This window comes from Podarcis filfolensis, assembly GCF_964270895.1.
Source record: "Podarcis filfolensis genome assembly, chromosome: 11".
Taxonomy (NCBI): domain Eukaryota; kingdom Metazoa; phylum Chordata; class Lepidosauria; order Squamata; family Lacertidae; genus Podarcis; species Podarcis filfolensis.
The window spans coordinates 38467921-38482313 of record NC_139613.1 but is presented as its reverse complement, the minus strand read 5'-3'; the positions used below and the strand labels follow the sequence as shown (position 1 = coordinate 38482313).

Below are 14393 nucleotides of genomic sequence, written 5' to 3'. Positions count from 1 at the left end.
GGGGGGAAGCTTTGGAAAAAGATGTTGCTTGGTAACTTTCAAATGCAGTCAACTCATCAGTAGCAGTCCGTGGGATGGTGTTGCTCGGCTCTGGCTTCCCAGTGCCCAGCATCACTGCCAGTTACCAAGAGATGAGAGTAAGAAGCAGGGAGCTGGGTGCAGTGTGCGCTCATAAGACTGGCTTCGCTGCTGAAACCACAACACACTGAGCTCCCTCTGCCTCGCCTATCTCCGTCTCAGTAACTGTCCCACTAACCACTACTACAGCCAACACTGGTTGCGAAGAGTGTTCATCCACAAGGCCCAATTCTCAGACTCTTTTTCATTTACTATCATTAATCTATCCTGAATCTTTTCAATATAATTGGAGCATTTACAAAGCTACCTCGTAAAGTTGCAAATGATTGTACAGTCGTACCTTGGTTTTTGAACAGCTTAGTTTCTGAATGTTTTGGCTCCTGAACGCCGCAAATCCGGACTGTTTCGGTTTGCAAATGTTCTTTGCAATCCGAACGTCTGGCGGGGCTTCCGTGGCTTCTGATTGGCTGCAGGAGCTTCCTGCAGCCAATCAGAAGCTGCACTTTGGTTTCTTTCTTTTTTTCAAGTTTTTTTTATTGATTTTCACAAAATTATAAACAAACAAACAAAAATCATAACCTTATTAAAATTACACTTATTAACATTATTAAGTGACTTCCTCGCTTCCCCTTGGTTGAATTTCTTATTGATTTTAACATATAAATTATAAAATGTACCACAAAACTTATTACTTATACAATCTTTTTTAGACTTCCATCAGCACCTCTGATGATCCACCGTTTTAACCACTTCTTATGCATTTCTTAACTTTATATTGCCTTTACATCTCTTAACAAATCATCCTTCCCCTTCTCCATTTTTGCAATACTTCCAATAATACTCCTCACAAAACTTCTTGCAAACCTACAAACGTCATCTGATCTTCACAAATACTTTTCAAATAGTCCGTAAATTTACTCCAGTCTTCCGTGAATTTATGGTTCCGCCGGTTTCGAATCCTTCCTGTTCGTTTATCTAGTTCTGCATAGTCCATTAACTTCATTCTCCATTCTTCAATCGTTGGGCTGCACTTTGGTTCCTGAACGTTTTGGAAGTTGAACGGACTTCCAGAAAGGATTCCATTCGACTTCCAAGGTATGACTGTATTGTTAAGAAAACAAACCACTTTTAAGTTGTAGGGGATTTAGAGAAATGGTAGGTGGCACCTCCAGCATCATCTCTCCCACATTCCCCATTGGCAGTACTCAAAATTCTTGTTTGCAAGTGTAAATGTACTTTGAACACATCCTCACTCTTCTCACTGGGAGGTAGGAGACATTAAGTTGTTTTGGGTGGGAGGCATGTTGGTTTCTCTGCTTTAAATTGCATGTATGTGTGTTGTTTGCAACTATGTTAATTAGCTTGTATGTACATTCAGAGGTGGATTTAGGGCAGCACGACTGGTTCCCCCACACAGGGCACTGAACCAAGAGGTCACCATCCTGCCTCCTTCCCCAAGCCCAGTAAGTGCTTGCTTCGGGAAGGAGGCATGAGGCCAAATTTTGGCATGATTTTACCAAGATTCAACCTTGTGTACATTGATATCTGAAAGCATGGCCCATTTTTTAAATCATATTTTAGGAAGTATTTAAAACATTAAAGAGATTCAGACTTTCTTTTCTTGCCTTGTTAAAGAAGCCCATAAATAGGAACTCCTAAGATCATTGCTGTCAGTTGCCTGAGCTCTACCTTCCTTAGCATAAGGAGACTCGCCATAACTCTTAGTGCTTTCGTATTTAGGAATAACAAACACAACTGAAAAATCTTGACAAGTATAAAAGTTTTAATTTGCTTACACAAGTGCTTTCCAAGGCAGCTATCTGCACATAGAAACCATAGTGACTATTAAGTTGAGGAAGATCTCCAAAACATATTTTATCTTGTTTATAGTAATACAAGGCCATCACATTTCCCCCCAAGGCAGTCAGACTGAGACAAGGCTAACCTTTTATTTCCTGTACCTCAATCCCAGCCTTCTTGACAGACCGATGCTCCATTTCTGCAACACACACACAAAAAAACAGTTTTAAGCCCTTGTGATGTGTGTGATTCATAGAGGCCGTAATGGCCACCATTTGTGACACACAATTGCCTTTACAAGCCTGCACTACTTAGAAGATTAGCAGGGCTGGTCTTAATTGGCAATATATGCAAAATCTATGGGACACAGTAGCTAAGTACTCTCTCTCAAAACTCAAAGGGTTTTCTGCCTTTGTAACCAGTATAGTAACCTCAGGATTAAGTATGACTTGCGCCCAAACCAATCTGTTAAAATGGGGGTGAAACTGGATTCGGATACTGGGGCAGATCCAGAATTGGCCCACCCACCACAGGCCACCTGAGATGTCATGATGGCCATCTCTAGGTATGCTCCTGATTCTTCCTTTGCAGCCACAGCTTCAGAATCAGCGCTGAATGAAAACCCACTTTTGGCAGGGATCTGCTCCATTAGGGAGCTCCTAAGACGAGCCAGTTCCAGCAGGGCTTGCATTCAGTGCTGGATTTAAATTGTGCTGAATTCAGAGGAAAAACGGGGAATAAATTCTAAGGCTCCTGGTTTTTTCTTCTGCAGCTGAGGCTTTACCTGTCTCACATACAATATCACACGTGGGGCAGGTGGGTATGTATGGCTGGTGGCTTCACAGGCCTAATTTGATCTGTGGGCCAGATCTTTCCCATCCCTCAGTTAAAGCACCATCTTTCTTAGATGAGTACACTTCACCACATCTGAAAATTCTGCATCAAGGAAGCCCACACCCTGTGCTCAAGATACATTTATGAACATCATGAAAACCAGAACCTGCCCCTCATTTGCACAATATATTCCCAGTTAAATACTTTGGCATAGGCTTGCATGGTGGATGGCTTGGAAGAAATGACTCAGCTTTGCAGAGCACAGACACTGTCCACTGAAGCTGAGACTTAGTGGCATTTTGGTTCCAAGGCTTTGGCTGGCAACACCCCGGCATTCTAAAACCTCTAGTTAACATCAGATCCTAGAAAGAATATGCAAGAACACTTACATATTATGGCACTATCAATATATTTGGGAAAGCTGCAGATAACATCGTTGCTGCTCCATTCCTTTAGACATTAAGATTTATTACCTTCATACATCTTTATTCTTCCCATTGTAGCTGAAGACTACACTCTTAATCATACAAGAAGCCTTTTGCTTTTTAAAGCCACTAAACCGAGCGAATTGAATGAGAATGGCAAAGATGCTCATCTAGGGGGTTTACTGAAGAGACAGACAAGAAGTTACTGTCATATTGCAGGAGTAGGGAAACTTCTTTGGCCAGTGGGCCAGGCCAGATTATTTTATCTCCTGACAGGTGGGCAGTAACTTAACATCTCTATGATGTTAGGTGATGCCGTGCTTTGAAGTTCCAGTTGTTAGGACTTCAAAGCACAGAGCAGCACTGTTTGAAAACCTCTGCTGGGGTGCCTGAACTGAGCAGAAATTTATTCCTGTTCAGCAGCTGACTAAGTCCTGCTGCCTTGGCTTTGCAATCCTGTCCCCACCAGTGATGTCACCAGATGGGTGGGTATGGCTTGGGAAAAATTGCTTTGTAGACTAAACTGGACGCCTTGGTGTGCCAAGACTGGCTTACAGGTTGGAGCTTCCCCACCTCTGTCAAAAGGGATGGAACCATGTGACAAGTGCTGAATTATCTTATGCGTATTTACATTTGTGTGTGCTCACACTCAGTGAACAGAGGAAAATATGGGACCTGTAAACTGCATGTGCTGCTAAGCTAAGGGATGGGACCAGTTCTTGGGAACAACAGGACCAACCCTCATTTCTGAATGTCAGTCAGTCAATCTTTATTGCTGCAAACATAGGTCCAAAACAGAATTGTTCATGGAATTGCTGCGTGTTTTACACCATCCTCTACCAAGAGCTGTTTTCCAAAACCTTAGTCTTAGGGAAAAGCTGAAGTTGTGGGTATTCCATTGCGGAGGAAATAATCAGTTTTCTGTGGTACCAAACCAGCCGCAGAGATTCCTAGATACTTCAATCAGGAGACCTGTATGGCAGATGCAAGTGGCCATTGCTCAGCAGCTCATCTGAGGCATAGCTACTGAATCCACCCTTGAAAAGGAAGAGACGAGGGAATAAGGAGTGCACAGACAAGCAACTGACCAACTGCCAGCAGTCGGGGTAAGTGGGATGAGAAGGGACACAATTCTGTATTTGGGGTGATGGATTACACTTCAGAACGAAATGGTAGTGGCCCTAATGTGATTGTGTCTTATTATTTTACGCAGGCAGCCTTGGGAATCCTTCTGCATCAAAAACAGAGCAGAAATAAAGTAAATGGCATATAAACCATGCATATCATAGCAAGCAGTTGCATTTGTGGCTCTAAATGTTGCAAATGGGAAGCAAGTTTACTCTGCAATTTGTACTTAAAATATATAAATCTCATCTGGCTTTGTTTCATTCTGACTGGTGGTGTTATTCTTTGTTTTACTGTTTTTATTGTGGTTGTATTCTGCCTCAGATGCCTTTTTGGGGACAAGACTATAAAACAAACTTGGGGGAACCCCCCCAAATAAATAGTATACAACAGAACTGTCGAACGATTTGTGAGTCTATACCTTTAAAAAGCACAGAGCTACTGAAGGGAACACCGTCAGCCAAGAAGGTTTAATGACCAAGTGGCAGCAAATGTTCTAGTGGGAGCAACATATTTAGGCTAACAAGATGTGAAAGTGGCTTAGGAGAGTGAAAATTAAGTCATTCAGCCAGTGGAGTGACTACCATTCTCAGCTGACTTGTCAATGGACATTAAATGCCAGATGCCGAGGGACAAGATGGGGATGAAGTGATCTCTAACAGGATAATATGCCAGGCATGGCAGCACAGCATTTAATGCTGCAAACCATCTTGGTGAACCTCTAAAAGGGCAAAAATTGACAAGCGAGTCCTACATCCCTCCCCCTTACTAATTAAAAATGAATTTTAAAAATCATTGGGCTGCAGCCAATCTTAGTTCTACTTAGTGCTTTTTTAAAAAAATGAAACAAAAATAGGTGTCGGTACTCTCCATGAAGTTGTTACAGTAAGTGCCACACTTTTAATGTGTGGGGGGTGGGAGGAAAGGTGCTGGTACTGTGTACCCTTGAGCACCCCCAGAAAAAATCCAACTAAATAGCGATAGCCAACTAAATAATTTCATTACAGCAAGGATTTTCCTTTGCACCGTAAAACTTTCTCCTCCAGTCCCCTCCCAATGACTCACTAGTGCCCTCCCCAAATTTGCTCTGGAAGGTTGGGGGGAACCCTCAAAACCTTATTCTGTGAACCACCCTGAGACCTGGGGGTATAGGGCGGAATATAAATTCAATTCAATTCAATAAAATAAAAATAAATAAGAATAAATAAAATAAAAATAAGGAAAAATAAGTAAAATAAATAAATAACAAATAAATAACCAATTTTTAGGTTAAAGGAAGGGGTGGTATACAAATTTGATGATGATGATGATGATGATGATAATATACAAATGCTTCAAATATTCAGCACATAAAATTAACACAAGTACTCTTTATTTTGTTACTAATACAAATCAGATAAACATACTAAATCAGATCACAATCAATTTCAAGCATCAAACAATCTTCTGATTCAAAATTTCCTAGAAAACACACCACTGCTTAGGGTACAGCCAAAACAGGCTGTCTCCTTGTGCTAAACTAGAAACATAGAAATCCAGTACTGTATATTTTTGGAACTTCATCAAAATACGTCCAACCCTTTTTATGAAATCCTGCTGCAGAAATGCTCTTAAAAAAGGGATTAAGAAAGCAGGGTCGCTGGTTAAGTATGTGCCTGAAAATAATACTTGAAATGATTGAAGGCAAACATAACTTACTTTCTGGGGATGCAAATTTCCACACTGTGTTGGTGTGAGCATCACCAACATACACCGTTCTGTCGTCAGAAGCAACAATGTCATGTGGCATCTCAAAATTCTGTCAATGTAAAGAGCCAAAGAATTATAAACTGGAGATCATCACAGTAAAACACGAAAGCTCATTTAGAGCCGTTCGTTCAACGATTAGGTGTAGAATTAAACTCAGGAAATGTTTTAAGCTTTGTTAATATGTGAAAGGGTGCACAAAGCCCAATGATGGAGCAGAGGTGTCTTATTGTACGGCAATATGATTTGCAGGTTTGTGGTGAAGTCTTTTCGCTACAAAACTGCATGGCAACAGACAACCCATCAGGATTCAAACAACATGGCCCTGCTGCATTATCTTGTCCTGTCAATCTCTGGTAAGCTAATCATGATGCTTAAGATTACTGCATGTAAGAAGTGCTACATAAACGCTGAAATGATAATAAGTATACAGGTCCGGCCCAAGACATTTCAGCACAGAGGTGGATCCCAAAATGGCATGCCCTTCCCCGCCAGTGAAGATCTACAACAGGAACAATGAGGAAAGAAAGATGGACCATGGGATCTGCTGCCCCTGTGAACCCTGCTGCCTGAGGCAGATGCCTCACCTTGCCTCATGGTGGGCTGACCCTTTTCATACAGACCAGTGATGGGGAACCTGTGGTTCGCCAGATGTTAAAGGTAAAGGTAAAGGGACCCCTGACCATTAGGTCCAGTCTTGACCGACTCTGGGGTTGCGGCGCTCATCTCGCTTTATTGGCCGGTGGAGCCAGTGTACAGCTTCTGGGTCATGTGGCCAGCATGACTAAGCCGCTTCTGGCGAAACACAGCCACGCACAGAAACACCGTTTACCTTCCCGCCGGAGCGGTACCTATTTATCTACTTGCACTTTGACGTGCTTTCAAACTGCTAGGTTGGCAGGAGCAGGGACTGAGCAACGGGAGCTCACCCTGTTGCGGGGATTCGAACCGCTGACCTTCCGATCAGCAATTCCTAGGCTCTGTGGTTTAACCCACAGCGCCACCCGTGTCCCTGGACTCCAAATAATAATCATCCCTGCCCACTGGCTAATCTGGCAGTGACTGATGGGAATTGGAGTTGAACAACATCTGGAGAGCTCATGTTCCCCTTTTCTCAATAATAAAATCTCTCCCTGCACCAACTCTCTCTGTGCCTAGCAGGGATAACACCAGTCACTAGTAGAAAGGACACACAACACTGGGAAGTATCTTAGATTATACTGGAGCCTGCATCCTTACTTTAAAACTGATCAAATGTAGATTTCAATAAGCAATGCTGATTCCTATTCTAGATAACCAGACATTAAAATGCTGCGGGGGTTGGGAGGGAATTTATTCAAAGCCAATCTGACATTGGCTTTAAGTTTTCAAATTAGACAGCTATCCCAGAGTACTAATTAATTTTAATCCAGTGGCATGCTGACATCACATGCATGGTGGCAGTTTTAGACAACTTAGCAGTGGAAAGAAATGGGAAAGGGAAAACAAATAATAATGCAGTGACTTGGCCCCAGTCTAGCGGAATCTCTTTCCTTTATGTGGCTTAACAAATCAAATTTTAACCCTGTCTATTTTTGACTCTAGCCTAATTAAATAAAAGGACTTTTCATATGAAGCAATAAGCTGCTGTGTGCCAAGTAACTTCTGAGTTAGAAACTGTGTGTGGCACAATTTAAAGCTAGCTTGCCTTGTGGAAAATAAAGGAGGGGGAAATCATTTCAGCTTGGTTCACGGTGGTATTTTGCAGATTTACTTCTTTAGTGGAGGGCTACTTGAGAACCAATTTCAACCAGAATTTAGCTATTCTTATTATTATTAATCAGTTTTTATACTGCTTTTCAACCCAGTCTAAACCCTTGAGGTGACATTACACAATATTAAAAAAGCTAAAAAGCTAAAAATCAACAACAACACAGTGATAAGATCAATTCAAACACAAAACAAGATCCAGCAGCATGATGTAAAACTCAAGTTTCCAAATACTTTCATGAATGCTCTGCTAGCCTTGCAAAGCAGAACTGGGACCCAGGAGTGAAACTCACACAGATGGCTTTTCTCTCTCTTTCTCTCTCTCTCTCTCTAGAGGGGCATTCTCTTACTTTAAAGTTCCCTCCCCTTTTAGAAACCCTTCACATCTCTCTGACCACAGAAGCTTATTGATCCCTCAACAGACACTGGTTCCTATTAATGTAGGCCCTTTGTCAGCAGGCAGCTTAAATTCACTCTCTTTCAGATTCATTTCATGGAAATTTCAAATTCCAAAGCAACAGAGATCACTAAGAAAATCTGAAAAGGACCAGCCTTCTTACTCAGCAACCAAGAATGCTCTCAACTTGCTTTGCAATTGGGGCTTGTTCGTTTTATTGCTCACTTAGAATTGAAGCCCTTTCGGTATAATTTTGTAATTAGCCCAGTATCCCAGCTGTGACCAAATCCAGTTCTGCATATTTCAGGAAGCATCTTATGTAACTAATGGCTTAGGTTAAACTGATCATTTACAACATAATGATTAAGGGGAAAAGATACAATACTAGCATGCTTCCTTGCCCCCCCTGCCCCAGTGCTGTTTTATTGTTGGCTACCACTATTTTCTGAGGAAGCAAGATCCACATAGATTAAACATATTGCTGGTGATCATGAAGAGTGCAAGTAAATTCAATCCGTATTTACATTTCCTCTGCATATTCAAAATGCAAGCCAGCCAGACATGGCTCCCACTCCCTCCTGTGGTCACCAATAAGCTTTTGTCCTCATCCTCATCCCTCTTGCCCTTTAGAAAATCCCCCTCCTTCTCCTCTTTTAATTAGTAAGGCAATGCATGATAGATTGCATGAAAGTTCATGCAGAGCTTTACGAAAAGGCGGCTTGCCTCAAGCTTAGGTGAGAGGTAACACTCGTGGCAAGGTCAGTATTTAATTCACCCATATGCACATCTTATTTCAGAGTCCAAGCCAGCAAGTAGCTGCACCATAGGAGGAGGAGGAGGAGGAGGAGGAGGAGGAGGAAGGAAAAGTGCAAGTCTGAGGCTTGTTCCTGTGGCACAATAAGTATAGCTTAGCATCACTTCCAAACCAGGCTGTGATGTCCTTGAACTCACTGTCAATGACCAGTGAATAGGTGTTTCTCTGATCCAGGCATCAGGATCCTAAACTATCTTTTTTAGGGGACAGATCGTTAACTACAGCCTTACAACACAACATCCAAAATTTAACTAGGAAGAATAATTTTGTTTCACCTGCTAGGTAATTTGAAAAAAAAAAATCATGCTGAAGTTTGAAATGTGCAGAAGACGTGGAAGGGGAAGAAAAAGAAACGAGTGTTCATGCATTTTTAATAAAACCAAGTGATGCTTCACGACGTGTTACCTTTCTAAGTGGAATGAAAGTGTCAATGATTTCTCCAGTTGAAAAGTTCATCACGAATGCTTGCACGGGCACTGTGTCTCCAGGGTACGGCTTTCCATTAACTGCAAACAGCAGACCACCTGCAAAGACACATTTGTTCTCCCGTGATCTGTTTTGGGGCTTATAATCTTCCTTTTTATTACAACCCAGTCTTAAGCACAACAATGCAGGTTAGGAAAAGGCTGACTCAAAGAGCCAGTTAGTGGTTTATTTGCAAGCATGCAGCAGCTCGTGTAGACTTTGGAAATAGTCATTCTAATAGTGAGGATGGACTCAAGACCTTCCCCAAAACAACAGATGCAACTTTTCAGCCATGACTGTGAGGAAGCAACTGGCAGTCCTCTGAATTAGAAACAATTGGGAAAAGGGAAATATAATGAAAAATAAATGCATGAGAAATCAAATGAAGTTAGCACTCCAAACTCTCTCTCGTCTTTTAAGCTGACTCTTGGAATATTTTCATTGATCATTATTCAAATATATACTCCATCCGTCAGTCACTTTGCTACGGGTCATAAATAGCATGAGAAGAGAATTTCTGCAAGGCAACTTTCCTGTTTCCTCCTTCCCTCTCCAGCCCTCTGCACTCCCTTCAAAATTCTCTATACCAGGCTTCCTCAACCTCGGCCCTCCACATGTTTTTGGCCTACAACTCCCATGATCCCTAGCTAGCAGGACCAGTGGTCAGTGACGATGGGAATTGTAGTCTCAAAACATCTGGAGGGCCGAGGTTGAAGAAGTTTGCTCTATACAGTCGTACCTTGAATCCGAACTCCTTGCGAGTCAAACGTTTTGGCTCCAGAATGCCGCAAACACGGAAGTGAGTGTTCCAGTTTGTGAACATTCTTTGGAACAGAAATGTCCAACGCAGCTTCCACGGCTTCTGATTGGCTGCAAGAGCTTCCTTGGTTTCCAAACTTTTTGGAAGTCGAACGGATTTCTGGAATGGATTCCGTTCGACTTCTGAGGTACGACTGTATGAGGTTGGGGAACACACAGTAAGTGTGAATGATGGGGTGCAGAGAACTGCTGAGAGCGGGGGGGCCCACAAAAAATCAGAGGTGCCTTATGTAAGTGGATGGAAAAGTTATCTTGCCCAATTACGCTACTGAGGATCCAAGCCATAATCCATATCTAGTATAGTCATGGTATTTGGGCAGCCAGCCTTTTAAAAGTTTTCAGCACTAAAAATAGGAGCACAATAAACCATTTCTCCTGCTCCAAGCAGGGAACCAGAGAACTTATGCAGACATGACCTGAGTTTGAGCCATAATAATTAAAGACACACCACTGAACATTAAGAGGACCAGAATGATCACAGTGCATTTTTCCAGTAAAATGATTGATAGGCCATTTTTTTTAAAGATCAGTCCAGAAAAAACTATGGGCATATATTTAAAGACTTGTTACAGATTATTCCAGAAATTCAGTAGTTATCATTTTTCTCTAGTGTATCTTACAATAACCAAGAGGTTCACTTGCTAATGTTCTTGTTTTAGTTTTCTATTGTTAGCTTTATATGGCACAATAAAGTATTGTAAACCATATATTCTTCTAGGCATTTGGTGATATATTCCTTCTGCTGATGTTTTTGCAGTTTTTTCGCTAAATTTGTTATCAGAATGGTTTTACTGAAATGTATTGTTTTACATACTGTGCCTTTTTGGCTTTCAACCTTTTTGTAGTGTGCAACAAATAAGTCAATTAAAGCTACAACAACAATTTTAGACTATGGTTTAGTTATACATGATTTGTGAACAAGGGCTTATATGGGCCCACCTGTCTGTAATGTATTTTGTGTAATGTACCAGAAGCTGTGACTCTTGTTCCTAGCCTTTTCACACCTTTGAACATTCATTTACAGCTATCTTCTAATTACTAGATTTCTACTTGCCTCTCCAACAGAGATATTTTCCTCAATTGAAAAAGTTCTCCCTAAAGAGAAAACATTGCCACTACTGGCATATTTAGGCAGACTCTATTCTGTTTTCGTACGCGATGACAATCTTGTAATTACAGTCTTCTGGGCTGAGAACTGGCTCCAGGACATGAGTGCTTTTCTCTGTTACAAACTACAGAGACCAACTACACCTGTCACGGAATTCCCACCATCCTTTCCTAGTACAAACAGTAGCTGTGGGAAGGGAGACCCATTTAGAGGAGGGGTGATACTCTGGGGGAACAGGACCTAATTCTTTGTTCCCACACAGTAGGTCTGATCCAAAACACATCTCAAAGCAGTTATTTGCCCTATAGATGCATTTTGAAGTAGAAAAAGGTGTGAAGAGTGCAAATCATGACATTTCCAAGTCACACTGAGCTTCCTCTGCAAATAAATTTTGGGGTACCCCCTTCCCACAGTGAATGGTTTGCTAGTGGGTTTCTCCTTTCGGGGAAATTTAGCAATGCAGTATGGCTGAACAAGATGCAACAGAATTACCACCTCAGCACATATTTACAAAGCTGAAATATGATTCTAAAAAACAGTTTTAGTGTATATTTCTGTTTCTCTCCTCAAATACTACAATTATGTTTAAACTGCTCATTAAATTATTGCAAACTTTTCAGTACTGAATATTATCTAGACAATATTGTACTTTTGTATTGTAATATTTGCCCTTTTAATTTTCTCTCTTTCTTTATGCTTCAATTTTTAATTAAGAGGTTTAATACCCAGCATTCTTGTCCTCACATTAAAATTTCTAATTTCTTCCTCTACTGGTGTAGAAATATTTTTGTGTTCTCTCTAATGACACTTGAAATAGCTTTTGAATCTGCAACCGTTGATGAAGAAGGTGGTATGTATTTAAAAAACGTTTGTCTCAGAGGAGGCACATTTATTTCTGCCTTTAACGTTTAGATATTGGCAGCTATTACTGTTTATGATAGTAAGACAGAGAACAGGTTTAAAAATCTCATATAAAAACGGTGAGATCAAACATAGCATGAGTTGGCATATACAACCATTACCATGACAACCAGCACCACTGTTTATTCAATTTATATCCCGCTCTTCCTCCCAAAGGAGCCCAGGGTGGAAAACAGATCTTAAAACAATATAATTTTAAAACTTCTAAAATTATCCCTCTTACACACCCCCAAAATCTTCTCTAGGGGTAGACATGGACTCGAAGGAGGGGAAAGAAACTGGAACTTGCGGTGTGCAAGTGGATTTCTATTGTGCAAGTAGGCTAAGACCTTTCTGTAATTAAACCTGAGAATTTAAACTTGAGAAGGCTCAAGTTTCCTACCCTAGATCCAGTTTTTATAAAACTGTGGTCAAGTTAGATAACTGCTGCTTTCAAATTGCAGCATGGGACCACAAAAAGACTGCCACAGAGGCTTAAAAAAAAGCTGATGGAACTTTCAATCCTTCAAATTAAGTACATTTATTATTTTAACAATATGCTATGATAAGAATACTACTTCTACTATCACTTAAGGAAAGAAAGCAGGTTTCTCATACATGACATTAGGTGCTGTTTTTTTTTAAGTTATTACCTGGGGCATAAGAAACTGCAAATACTTCTCTTCCAAACAGTGGGTGCCTGATTTCTTTAATAAATTCTCCTGTTTCTGGCTTAAAACACTGGATCCGACCATTTTCTCTGTCTGCTACACAGAGTTGACCAAAATCAGACACCAGTGTTAAGCTGTGGGGGATGCTGAACTGGCCAGGTTTAGCTTGTCCAACAGAACTCTCTGAAAGGAGAAAACATCCAGTTAAAGTCCAACAGCTCACTACTTACAATGAGAAATTCCTGATATTTTAAGCTAACAAGAAACTGTACACTGAAATGGTTTATGGTCCAAACATATTAGATTTCAAACTGCACTGAAAGCATTAAGCATCCTATTCAAAATGTCGGGTGTTAATAACTGAATTTCATGCAACAAAACCTGGTAAGAGGAGGACTGAAATTTCTCCACAAGAAGCTAAATAGATGTACAGTGGTACCTTGGTAGTCGAACGTCTTGGCTCCCAAACAAATCGGCTCCTAAACGCCACAAACCCGGAAGTGAGAGTTCCGGTTTGTGGACTTCCGGTCGGCGCCAGTGTTTAATGGCGGTCTCCCGCTGAGCTCCGCTCAGGGAGACTGCTCCACGAGTTCGGGTCTGACTGCTACGGCGAAGCGGGGACCCCTAAAATCACAGGCGCGGAAGCCTGTGAGCACGGAGACTCGGCGGGCACCTTAAGCGCCCCCCCTTACTGCAAAGGAGCCTTTTTAAAGGCTCCGGAGCGGCATCGGGTGAGCGCGGTGCTGAGAGTCGCTACCCAGCCCGTGGAGTGAAGCCGCGTCGCCATAGACGGAGAGCGCCGATTCCTTCCTGACATTTGGAATTTAATTGGATTATCCGTGAGTAAGACTGAACAACAACTTCAAAATAATTCCTGAAATTTGGCTGAAAACGGGGAAGGTAAAAAGTAAGGAAGTCTGCCTTCCCCGGACTGCATGACAGCTAAAGCAACGAAATACAAAGCTGCAATTTGACAGAAAATAGCTTTAAAACTGACTGACTTGGACATTGGATCTGAACCTCCCCCTCAGCAAGCAGGAGCTGGGGGGGGGGAGATTTTGATTTGTATTACCTGCATGAAAGAAGTAAAGAAGTGGAGTTTTCTACCATTTTAAATCCTTGGGAAGGACTGCCTGGAAAGTAAGTCAAATTGAAGTCTAAAGTAAGAGACTGGCTTCATTATTACCAGATAAATGAAGTTTTCAAACAGGACAGGAAAATTGGCTTTCAGGTGGAGAGATCAAAATTAGAAACAGAATTGTTGGAACCCAATACTAAGAATTTGTCAAGAATGTATAACTTGCTGTTGAAATGGAATACACAGGATGAGATGGTTAAATCAGTTATGATTAAATGGGCACAAGACATTGGTCATGACATTATGTTTGCTGACTGGGAACAGTTATGGACTACCGGTATAAAGTTTACGGCATGTAATGCCTTAAGAGAGAACATTATGAAA

The 14393-nt window shown here is 41.3% G+C and overlaps 1 protein-coding gene across 15 annotated transcripts in view; it reads right to left on the bottom strand.

Moving 5' to 3' along the window:
• PAM (peptidylglycine alpha-amidating monooxygenase) overlaps positions 1 to 14393 on the bottom strand; it is a 121321-nt gene that overhangs the window by 6618 nt on the left and 100310 nt on the right. For 12 of the 15 annotated variants that reach the window (XM_083576653.1, XM_083576650.1, XM_083576660.1 and 9 more), the window contains 4 exons: positions 12914 to 13114; positions 9374 to 9492; positions 5961 to 6060; positions 2024 to 2077 (listed from right to left, as the gene is read on the bottom strand). In XM_083576653.1, coding sequence (XP_083432779.1) covers positions 2024 to 2077; positions 5961 to 6060; positions 9374 to 9492; positions 12914 to 13114 — 474 coding nt within the window. The remainder of the gene's footprint in view (positions 1 to 2023; positions 2078 to 5960; positions 6061 to 9373; positions 9493 to 12913; positions 13115 to 14393) is intronic. The other 3 variants (XM_083576659.1, XM_083576652.1, XM_083576656.1) reach the window with 1 other exon arrangement.